General features: G+C 69.0%; 1 protein-coding gene across 1 annotated transcript; it reads left to right on the top strand.

Moving 5' to 3' along the window:
• Positions 1-32: 32 nt before the first annotated feature.
• PPP1R9B (protein phosphatase 1 regulatory subunit 9B) lies at positions 33-10,240 on the top strand. Its single transcript, XM_084222026.1, has 10 exons — positions 33-1,690; positions 4,088-4,220; positions 4,298-4,418; positions 4,501-4,605; positions 4,818-4,953; positions 5,028-5,180; positions 5,262-5,315; positions 5,927-6,156; positions 7,150-7,246; positions 9,189-10,240. The coding sequence occupies exons 1-10, from the start codon at positions 416-418 to the stop codon at positions 9,240-9,242; spliced, it is 2,358 nt and encodes a 785-aa protein (XP_084078152.1). The 5' UTR covers positions 33-415; the 3' UTR covers positions 9,243-10,240.
• The last annotated feature ends 408 nt before the right edge of the window (positions 10,241-10,648 follow it).

The raw sequence follows: 10,648 nt of genomic DNA, 5'->3' as shown, positions 1-10,648 counted from the left end.
CGGGCACGGCGAGCGCAGCGTCCCCATGGCCGGGCTGCGGCGGCGGTGGCGGCGCTGAGGCCGAAGCGCGGCTGAGGAAGAGGAAGGGCGAGCGCTGCTCAGACCCAGAGGGCTCTGCGGGCAGCGGGGCGGGCAGAGCGCGGCGGCGGCGGCGGCGGCGGCGGCTCCATCACCGGCGCGCAGAAAGGGGAAGAGGAGGAGGAGGAGGAGCGGGGAGGAAGGAAGGAAGGAAGGCAGGAAGGAAGAAGCGCCGCGGCGGAGGGGGCCCGCGGGATGGCCATGGCCTGACCGGGCCGGGGCAGCGCTGCCCCCCGGCACAGCCCCCCGGCACAGCCCCCCGCCCATGGCGCGGTAGCGGGCGCGGGGCCCGGGGGCAGCGGCGGCGGTGGCGGCGAGCGATGCGGGCGCCGGGACCATGCTGAGGACCGAGGCCGGCGGGGCCGGGGGGGCCCCCTCGGCCGGGGGTGCGGCGGGGGCCGGGGGGCTGCGCAGCGCGTCCCCGCACCGGAACGCCTACGAGGCCACCATCCAGGCCCTGGCGCCCACAAAGGAGGCCGACGGCGAGGACGGCAAGAAGAGCCGCGGGAAGAAGTATGGCTCCAACGTGCATCGGATCAAGAACATGTTCCTGCAGATGGGGACGGCGCCCGGCCCCGAGGGCGCCTGCGACCTGGCCAAGGCCAAGGAGAAGCCGGTGCGCCTGTCCCTGCCCCGCGCCGGCAGCCTGGGCGACGGCGTGGACCAGGGCAGCCTCCTCAAGCTGGGCACCAGCGTCTCGGAGCGCGTCAGCCGCTTCGACTCTAAGCCCGACAAACCCTTCTCCAAGCTGCAGGAGACCCGCAAGATCTTCGAGAGGAGCCCGCAGGAGAAGGCCACCAGCACCAAGCTGCTGCTGCGCAAGGAGCGCGCCGGCTTCCAGGACCGCAAGCTGGACGTGGTGGTGAGGTTCAACGGCAGCACCGAGTCGCTGGACAAGCTGGACGCCGACGCCGTGTCGCCCACCGTGAGCCAGCTCAGCGCCGTCTTCGAGAAGGCCGACCTGAGGAACAACCTGCACAAGGCGCAGGGCCGGGCGGCCGCGCCGCTGGGCGCCAAGGCGGTGGCCAAGCGGCCCAGGGTGTTCACGCCTGGCGCCCGCAGCGATGGCACCGGCGACGGGCACGCTGCCCCGGCCCGTGCCCGGCCGCCCGACGAGGAGAAGGCGGCGGGGAAGAGCGGGCGGCCGGCGGAGAAGGAGGCGGTGGCGCCGAGGGTGCAGGAGGTGTGCAAGATCAAGCCCGTGGAGGTGGAGGAGAGCGGAGAGGGCGAGGAGGAGGAGGAGGAGACGGCGGGTGAAGCGGTGCCCGCGCCCCAACCGGCCAAAGGGGACGAAGGCCCGGCGGCCGCAGCCCCCCGGCCGGACGGGGGCTCGGGGGCGGCCGCGGGCTCGGAGGGCGTCAAGGGCGAGCGGGCGGAGGAGGGCGATGGCTCCGAGGAGGCCAAGAAGGAGGACTTCTCCGAGGCCGACCTGGTGGACATAAGTGCCTACAGCGGGCTCGGGGAGGACTCGGGGGGCAGCGGGCTGGAGGAGGAGGAGGAGGCTGAAGGGCTGTACGAGCCCGAGTCGGGCTGCGTGGAGATCCCGGGGCTGTCCGAGGAAGAGGAGCCCGTGCCCAACCGCAAGATCCAGTTCAGCACGGCCCCCATCCAGGTGAGCCCGGCTGGGCAGGGAGGGAGGGCACCCAGGGTGAGGGGTACCACGGTGATGGGTACCCCAGAGTGAGGGGTACCAGGGTCATGGGTACCCCAGAGTGAGGGGTACCCCAGGGTGAGGGGTACCACGGTGATGAGCAGCCCAGACTGGGCTGTGTGACCCCCACACAATCACCCCTTTGGCAGGGATGGAAAAGGGGCTGGGGGTCTGTGTCTCCATGCCCTGTGCCCCCCATGGGACAGGGCTTCCTGTCCCTGTCCCTGTCCCTGTCCCTGTCCCTGTCCCTGTCCCTGTCCCTGTCCCTGTCCCCGTGCTGGGGGAAGCAGGGCCTGGGCCTGGCTGACGAGCCGGTTAATGAAGGGCCATGTCTGGACCCTCCAGGCCCGGTGTGATGGGGACAGGTGGCATTGCGACCCTCTGTGGTGGGCCAGGCACAGCAGGCAGTGCCACCCCCGTGTCGTGCCCAGGCCGGGCCCAAACCGCTCCATATTTTGGGTGGGGATGCCCGAAATGCGCGGAGTGGGGCTGGGGCATCCCTCGGGGCCGGGGCTCCTCCCTGCCCGGGGGTCCCTGGGGACAAGGTGGCCATGGAGGGGAGGGGGGGATGTGCCCCCACCCCGTGCGCTCAGCCCGGTGCCCAGGACGGTTTCGGGAAGTGGAGGCAGGGAGGAAGGGGAGGAAGGGAGGAAGGGAGGAAGGGGAAGTGCCTCGGCAGCGTGGCCGGGTGGGCGGCATCACCCCCCCCCTCCGCTCCCGGCAGGAATCCTGCGGGGTTCGGGGTCCCCACCCGGGCTGGGGGGAGGATAAAGGGGCCGTGCAGCTATTTAGGGGTGTTCCCTCCCGCCCGGATCCCCCCGACCCGACCGCAGGAGCAGCGGTTGCTTTGTGCCGGAGCCGGGTTATTTTTAGAGCCCGGCCTATATTCTGGCTCTGAGTCAGAGCGGGTGGGTGGCCCCACCTGGGACGGGGGACAGCCACTGCCGCGGCCCGGCCGGGGGACACTGGGGGCCGTGACCCGGGGGGCTGCAGGCTGAGGGTGGCCTTGGTCCCGTGGGATGCAGCCGGCCCAGCCCCGGGCACGGTGCCCTCGCCGTGGTTGGGTTTTTGGGCTGCTCTGCTCACCCCATGGATGGGGGTTTTAGGATGCTCTTCTCACCCCATGGATGAGGTTTTGGGGTGCTCTGCTAACCCCATGGATGGGGGTTTTGGGGTGCTCTGCTAACCCCATGGATGGGGGTTTTGGGGTGCTCTGCTCACCCCATGGATGAGGTTTTGGGATGCTGCTCACCCCATGGATGAGGTTTTTGGGATGCTCTGCTCACCCCATGGATGGGGTCTTTGGGATGCTCTTCTCACCCCATGGATGAGGTTTTTGGGGTGCTCTTCTCACCCCATGGATGAGGTTTTTGAGATGTTCTTCTCACTCCATGAATTAGGCTTTTGGGGTGCTCTGCTCACCCCATGGATGAGGTTTTTGGGATGCTGCTCACCCCATGGATGAGGTTTTGGGATGCTCTGCTCACCCCATGGATGAGGTTTTGGGGTGCTCTGCTCCCCCATGGATGAGGTTTTTGGGGTGCTCTGCTCACCCCATGGACGGGGTCTGGGGGGTGCTCTGCTCACCCCAAAGCCGCTCAGCTGTGAGGGGGCATGTGGGGGTGGGTGGGGTGGACACCCAGGAGTTAGAGCACCCCAGACCCCTGCCCGGGTGACACTGAGTCCCCCAAACCCACCAGGGGGGTGGGTGACATTGGGGACCCCCATCCATCCCAGCAGTAGGGGCACATTCCAGCCCCTTCCCCACTGCAGACCCCCCCCCCACATCCCAAATCCCGCAGGACCTAGGGACAGGATAGGGGGCACAGCAGGGGACCCCTCCAGCGACTTCCTGAGGACAGGGGGACGTCATTCTGTCCCCTGCCCTGCTCCTCCCTGTCACCCCTGGGTGCCACACGGGTGGGCCCTGCCTATCTGTGGGTGTCACCAGGCTTTGTCCCCTGATCCTGGGCCCTAATTCCCTTTGTGGCCAGGCTTTATCCCGTGGTGTGTGATCCCTAATCCCCTCTGCCTGCAGCACCGAGGGGCCGGGGCCCCTCTGGGGACATCTGCCAGGCCTGGCCAGCCCCTCCCCACAGCCCCCAGCGAGCAGGGCATGGCTCCAGCCTGGCCACAGCAGCCTGGTGGCACATCCCAGCTCGGCCAGGGAGGCTTTAGGGCGTCCAGGCACTGTCCCCTGTCCCCAAGCCACCCTCACCCCCTTGGTGTCCTTCCATCTCCCCTTGCTCCATGTCACCCTTTGGGGCTGGGCTTCTCCAGGGGCTTGCTCCCACCCCAGCACTCCTGGGGGGCACAGGGGGGGTTCCCCCCCGGCTGAGCCCTCCCTCGTGCCCCCAGGTGTTCAGCACTTACTCCAACGAGGATTATGACCGCCGCAATGAGGACGTGGATCCCATGGCGGCCTCGGCCGAGTATGAGCTGGAGAAGAGGGTGGAGAGGCTCGACCTGTTCCCCGTGGAGCTGGAGAAAGGTGGGTGCTGCCCCCAAAGCCGTGCCTGGCAGCCTGGAGGTGGCAGCCCGGCAGGACACGGCTCTGTGTGCCTGCAGACTCGGAAGGGCTCGGGATCAGCATCATCGGGATGGGCGCGGGGGCCGACATGGGCCTGGAGAAGTTGGGGATCTTCGTCAAGACGGTGACAGAAGGGGGGGCAGCGCACCGGGACGGCAGGTACGGCTGGGGGCGGCGGGGCAGGGGCTGCCAGGTCTGCCCCGGGGCTGGCCAGGGGCTGTGAGCCTGCCCTTGTCCCCAGGATCCAGGTGAACGACCTGATCGTGGAGGTGGATGGCACCAGCCTGGTGGGGGTCACGCAGAGCTTCGCCGCCTCCGTGCTCAGGAACACCAAGGGCCGTGTCCGGTACGAGCCAGGCTTTGGGGGGGTGGGCAGCCCTGAGACCCCCCCCTTTCCCCCCCTCCCCAGGCCGTGCTGACCCCTGGCATCCCTGCCCCACAGCCCTGTCCCCATCTCCCTGCAAAGTGCCACCCTGGTGCCCTCCAAAGTGCTCCCAGCTCCTCCTCACCCCCTGAATGCCCCCCGGGTATCCCCCCCTGAGCCGCGGTGCCCCCCAGGTTCCTGATCGGGCGGGAGAAGCCGGGGGAGCAGAGCGAGGTGGCACAGCTGATCCAGCAGACGCTGGAGCAGGAGCGGTGGCAGCGCGAGATGATGGAGCAGCGCTACAGCCAGTACACCGAGGACGACGAGGAGGTGAGGGGACATGGACTGGGGGCGGCACGGTGGGCACTCCCCAGGTGCCAACCCCACCCCTGTGCCCCACACAGACCGGGGAGTATGCCACGGACGAGGAGGAGGAGATGAGCCCCATGTTCCCCAGCGGGGAGATGGCCATCGAGGTGTTCGAGCTGGCCGAGAACGAGGACACGCTGTCCCCCGTGGAGATGGACCCCGAGAAGCTGGTGCACAAGTTCAAGGAGGTGAGGAGGGGCTGGGAGAGGGCAGGGGGGGCCGGCCCGGGGGGCTGTGCCCACCCCGTGCCCACCCTGGCTCTCCCACAGCTCCAGATCAAACACGCCGTGACCGAGGCTGAGATCCAGCAGCTCAAGAGGAAGGTGAGGGGGGGTCCTGGCTGCCCGGGGCTGGGGGACACCCTGACAGCTGCCCTGGCACCCTGAATGTCCTTCTCCACCTGCCCTGCATGGGCCATTCCACATCCTGCCGTGTCCTGCCTGTCACCTGGCTGTGCCGTGTCATGCCACACTGTGCCATGTCCCAACCCCTGGCTGTGCCTCCCTGGTTGTGCCATGTCCCATGTCCTGGCTGTGTCATGTCTCATTCCCCTGGCTGTGCCACATCCTGCCTGTCACCTGGCTGTGCCATGTCCTGCCACGCTGTGCCATGTCCCATCCCCTGGCTGTGCCATGTCCCCTCCCCTGGCTGTGCTGTGTCCTGCCTGTCACCTGACTGTGCCATGTCTTGTCACTCTGTGCCATGTCCCAACCCCTGGCTGTACCATGTCCCATCCCCTGGCTGTGCCATGTCCCAATCCCTGGCTGTGACACATCCTGCCTGTCACCTGGCTGTGCCACATCCTGCCACAATGCACCATGTCCCAAACCCTGGCTGTGCCTCCCTGGCTGTGCCATGTCCCATCCCTGGCCGTGCCATGTCCCACCCCACTCCCTGGCTGTGCCACACCCCGTGGTGACACCGCTGTCCCCAGCTGCAGTGCCTGGAGCAGGAGAAGGCGCGCTGGAGGGCCGAGAAGGCCCAGCTGGAGCAGAGCGTGGAGGAGAACAAGGAGCGCATGGAGAAGCTGGAGGGGTACTGGATGGAGGCGCAGAACCTGTGCCAGGCCGTGGACGAACACCTCAAGGAGACCCAGGCCCAGTACCAGACCCTGGAGCGCAAGTACAGCAAGGCCAAGCGGCTCATCAAGGAGTACCAGCAGAAGTGAGGGCAGCTCCCGGCGTCCCCGCGGGAAGGGACCCGTCCCCAATCCCCAGGGTGTCCCACCCCCCCTCCCGGGCACCCCCGTCCCTGGGCACAGACTGTGCCACTGGGCCGAGCCATCCCCGGGACCGTGGGCACTTCCCTGGCTGTGGGTCCATCCCTGACGTGGGTCCATCCCTGGATGTGGGTCCATCCCTGCCCATGGGTCCATCCCTGGATGTGGGTCCATCCCTGCCCGTGGGTCCACCCTGGCTGTGGGTCCATCCCTGGACTGTGGGTCCATCCCTGCCCGTGGGTCCATCCCTGGACTGTGGGTCCATCCCTATCTGTGGGTCCATCCCTTCCCGTGGGTCCATCCCTGCCCATGGGCCCATCCCTGTCTGTGGGTCCATCCTTGGGTCCATCCCTGGCCATGGATCCATCCCTGCCTGTGGGTCCACCCCTTGGCTGTGGGTCCATCCTTGGGTCCATCCCTGCCTGTGGGTCCATCCCCTGGACACCAGACCCTCCCCAGGCAGCCCCTGTCCCTGTGCCCTTGGTGTGGAGCCCTCGAGGGGCTCTGACCCCTCCCTGGCACCCTCTGTCCCCTGTCCTTGAGGCAGGGACACATCCCTGTGGTGTCAAATCCTCCCTGGGCACCCTCTGGCTCCGGGCGTGGGCTCAACCCTGGGGAACCAACTCCTTCCCCTTGACTCAGACCCATCCCCGGGGCTCCAAATCCTTCTGGGCACCCTTTGTCCACTGGCAGGGACCTTCCCCTTGGCATGGATCCATTTTGGACAGGGTCTGGAGCACCCTGGCACAGAGGACGAGCTTGGAGCTCCCTTCTGAGCCCGACCCTTCTAAGATCCCATGATCTTCCTGAGCATCCCTGGGCACGGCCCATCCTCTGGGACAACCCCAACCCACCCAGCAGGGTCCCAAACCCGCGGGGTCCCCCTGGGACGCTCCCCTGGCCGCGGGGACGGGCACCCACGCCGCGGGTCCCCACAGGGAGATCGAGTTCCTGAAGAAGGAGACGGCGCAGCGGCGGGTGCTGGAGGAGTCGGAGCTGGCGCACAAGGAGGAGATGGAGAAGCTGCAGGAGAAGGTGGGCACGGGGCGCCGGGACGCGGGATGTCCCTGATCCCCCGCCGGCCCCGCCCGGCCCCGCCCGGCCCGGCCCCGCCGCTCCCGCCGCGCCAGCGATGGATGCCGGGGATCTGCTCGGCCGCCGCGGCCCCGGAGCTCCGGACTGAGCCACGGATCCCACGCCGGACCGTGGGGGATCTGCTCCCACCGGACCCTGCTCCCGCCGCCGGATCCGCTCGGCGTCTGCTCGGGATCTGCTCGGGCGCCCCGAGCCTCCTCCCGGCCTGGATCCCGCTCTGGATCGCAGCGGGTCTGCCCGGGCTCCAGCTCTGGGGCCTGACGAGCCCTGAGGGGCCAGAGGGATCTCCCCGGGCAGGGGATCCCGGCTGTGTGTGGGGGAGCCGGGGATCCCGGTGACCGGCACCGAGCCCTGGGGATCCGGGAGATCCCAAAGGATCCCAGTGACCGGCACCGAGCCTGGGGGATCCCAAAGGATCCTGGTGACCGGCACCGAGCCCTGAACATCCGGGAGATCCCAAAGGATCCCGGTGACCGGCACCGAGCCCTGGGGATCCGGGACATCCCAAAGGATCCCGGTAACTGGTACCAATTGAGCACAGGGGATCCAGGAGATCCCAAAGGATCCCAGTGACCGGCACCAATCAAGCCCTGGGGATCCCAAAGGATCCCGGTGACCGGAACCAAGCCCAGGGTATCTGCAGGGTCCCGGTGACCGGTGCCGAGCCCTGGGGATCCGGGAGATCCCAAAGGATCCCGGTGACCGGCACCGAGCCCTGAGGATCCCAAAGGGTCCCAGTGACCGGCCCTGAGCCTGGGGGATCCATGGGGTCCCGGTGACCAGGGCCCGGCGCGCTCCCGGTGGGATCCCATGCTGGTCATGCTGGATCCCCCATGGGTCCTGCGGGGCAGAGCGGATCCCCCGGGGCCACCGGATCCCCTGGGGGGGTCACGGGGGAGGGGCCGGCCCTGCCCGGCCGGGGGGCACCAGGGCACAGCGGGGAGGTCCCCCACACCCAGCAGAGCCCCCCCCCCCCCACTCAGCCACCTCCATCACCCCCAAAATGCCCCCTGGCATCCCACAGAGACTCACCCAGCACCTGCCTGCAGCCCCCTGCCCATGCCAACCCATCCCTGTGCCCCCCGTGTGCTCCCCAGTCACCCCAGTGTGTTCCCAGTCACCCCCAGTGTGTCCCCAGTCACCCCAGCGTGTCCCCAGTCACCCCCAGTGTGTCCCCAGTCATCCCCAGTGTGTCCCCACATCATCCCTGTGTCCCCCAGTCACCCCAGTGTATCCCCAGTCACACCCAGTGTGTCCCCAGTCACCCCAGTGTGTCCCCAGTCACCCCAGCATGTCCTCCAGTCACCCCCAGTGTGTCCCCCAGTCATCCCTGTGTCCCCCAGTCACCCCCAGTGTGTCCCCCAGTCACCCCAGTGTGTCCCCAAGTCATCCCTGTGTCCCCCAGTCACCCCAATGTGTCCCCAGTCACCCCAATATGTCCCCAGTCACCCCCAGTGTGTCCCCCAGTGTGTCCCCAGTCACCCCAGTGTGTCCCCAAGTCATCCCTGTGTCCCCCAGTCACCCCAGCATGTCCCCAGTCACCCCCAGTGTGTCCCCCAGTGTGTCCCCAGTCACCACCACTGTGTCCCCCAGTCATCCCCCCAGTCATCCCTGTGTCCCCAGTCTGCCCCCCACGTGTGCCTCAGTCCCCCCTGTCCCCCAGTTCCCATCTCTGTGCCCCGTCCTTGTGTTCCCTGTCCCCCCTGTGTCACCCCCCATGTCCCCCCCATGTCCCATCCGTGCCCCCCCACCTCCCTGTCCCCATGGCCGTAGGCTCCCCCCGTGTCCCCCTGCCCATCACAGTCCCCGTGCGTGTCCCCGTGTCCCCCCCACCCCGGTGTGTCCCCCCCCGCTGAGACCTGTCCCCTTTGCTGTTTTTCAGATCTCCGAACTGGAGGCCAAGCTGCAGACTTTGAAAAATTCCAACCCGACCTAAACCACCCTCAAACCGCAGCGATCCTGGGGGGGCCCCCTCCCCCCGCCCCCGGCCCTGCCCCCTCCCCTTCCCAGCCCTTCCCCGGGGTGGGGGGAGGGGTGGTGAGACCCCGCCAAGGCCTCCTGGTGCCCCCCACCCCCCCTCGGGGGCACGGGCGGGGGGGCTCGGGGGGGACACCCCGCGTTCGTGTCTGTGTCCCGTGTGAGTCTCGTGGTGACGTGATGGACCCGCGGGGGGGGCGCGGCCCCCCCCAGGCCTCCCCCTCCCCTCGACGTGAGCCCCCCACCCCCGGACACAGCTGGACGCTGGGGGGGACACACAGGACAATGTCCCCCCCCACCCCAAATGTGAGCCATGCTGGGGGGGACGCTGGGAGCCCCCCCAGACCCAGCTCCTTCTCTTGGGACTCACCGGAGCACGGCCCGGGGGGGGGGGTCTTTGCCCCCCCCCACCCCCCTCCCCCACGGACTCACCCCCAGCCCCACATCGAGGTGACCCCGGGACCATCGCCATGGGGGGGACCCCAAGTGTCCCCCTCCGACCCCTCAGTGCCACCATCGCCGGGCAGGGGGGACCCCCGAGCCTTTGCCAACCCCGCCGGGGTGGGGGGGCACCAGCCCCACTGCCCCCCCCGGGAAGGGGGGGCTGCCTGGCACCCCTCTTTGGGGACCCCCCCGCTGCCCCCGCCCCGCCAACGCCCCCACCCCCCCCGCCAGCCCGGGGCTTTCGCCTTCCCCGGGCGGGGGGGACACACCGGGGGGGGGTTCCCCTCTGGGGTGGGGGTGATGCTCCCCCCCCTCACCTGTAAATAACCCCCCCCCAAAAAAATCACAGCATTTCTCTGGGGCTGGGACACCCCCCAACCTCCGGCCGCCCCCAGCCGGGCCGGGGGGGTCCCGCCCTTTGATTTTCATTTCTATTTTGCCCCCCCCCCGCCCCCGAGTCTCCGACAGTAACTGGATGTGGGGGCAACTGGGAGCCAGAGCTGGTCATACTGGGAAGGGGAGGCGGGGGGGGCGCGTGGGGCGGGGGGCGGGGCAGGGGGGTCCGACTGGATTGGAGCCACTTTGGGGAGGGGGGAGGGGGCTATTTAAGAGCGGGGGGGGGGGGTGTCCGGGGAGCGCGAGCCCCGGGCGGGGGGGGCCGGGGTTATTTAATCTCACACGTGTACCTGTGGGTGTATATACTATATATAATGTACCTATGTACGCAGCGCTCCCGCTCTCCGCGCCCGCCGCGACCCCCCCCGGTCCCCCAACGCGACCCCCCGGCCCCCCAACGCGACCCCCGCCCCACCAAGGCCGGCTCGGCCTCGCCCCCCGCCTCCTTCTGCCGGCGGAGGTGCCGGGGGGGGCACCGGGAGGGGTGGGGGGGGGGATGTGGGGAATCATTTGGGGTCGTGGGAA

The sequence above is a fragment of the Fringilla coelebs genome (assembly GCF_963513975.1).
Source record: "Fringilla coelebs genome assembly, chromosome: 27".
Lineage (NCBI taxonomy): Eukaryota > Metazoa > Chordata > Aves > Passeriformes > Fringillidae > Fringilla > Fringilla coelebs.
This window is presented reverse-complemented; position numbering and strand designations above follow the sequence as displayed.

Coding starts and splice junctions, on each gene's coding strand:
- PPP1R9B (XM_084222026.1), top strand. CDS start 416: ATGCTGAGGACCGAGGCCGGCGGGGCCGGGGGGGCCCCCTCGGCCGGG. Junction 4,419..4,500: donor GCAGCGCACCGGGACGGCAG/GTACGGCTGGGG, acceptor CCTTGTCCCCAG/GATCCAGGTGAACGACCTGA. Junction 4,954..5,027: donor ACACCGAGGACGACGAGGAG/GTGAGGGGACAT, acceptor TGCCCCACACAG/ACCGGGGAGTATGCCACGGA.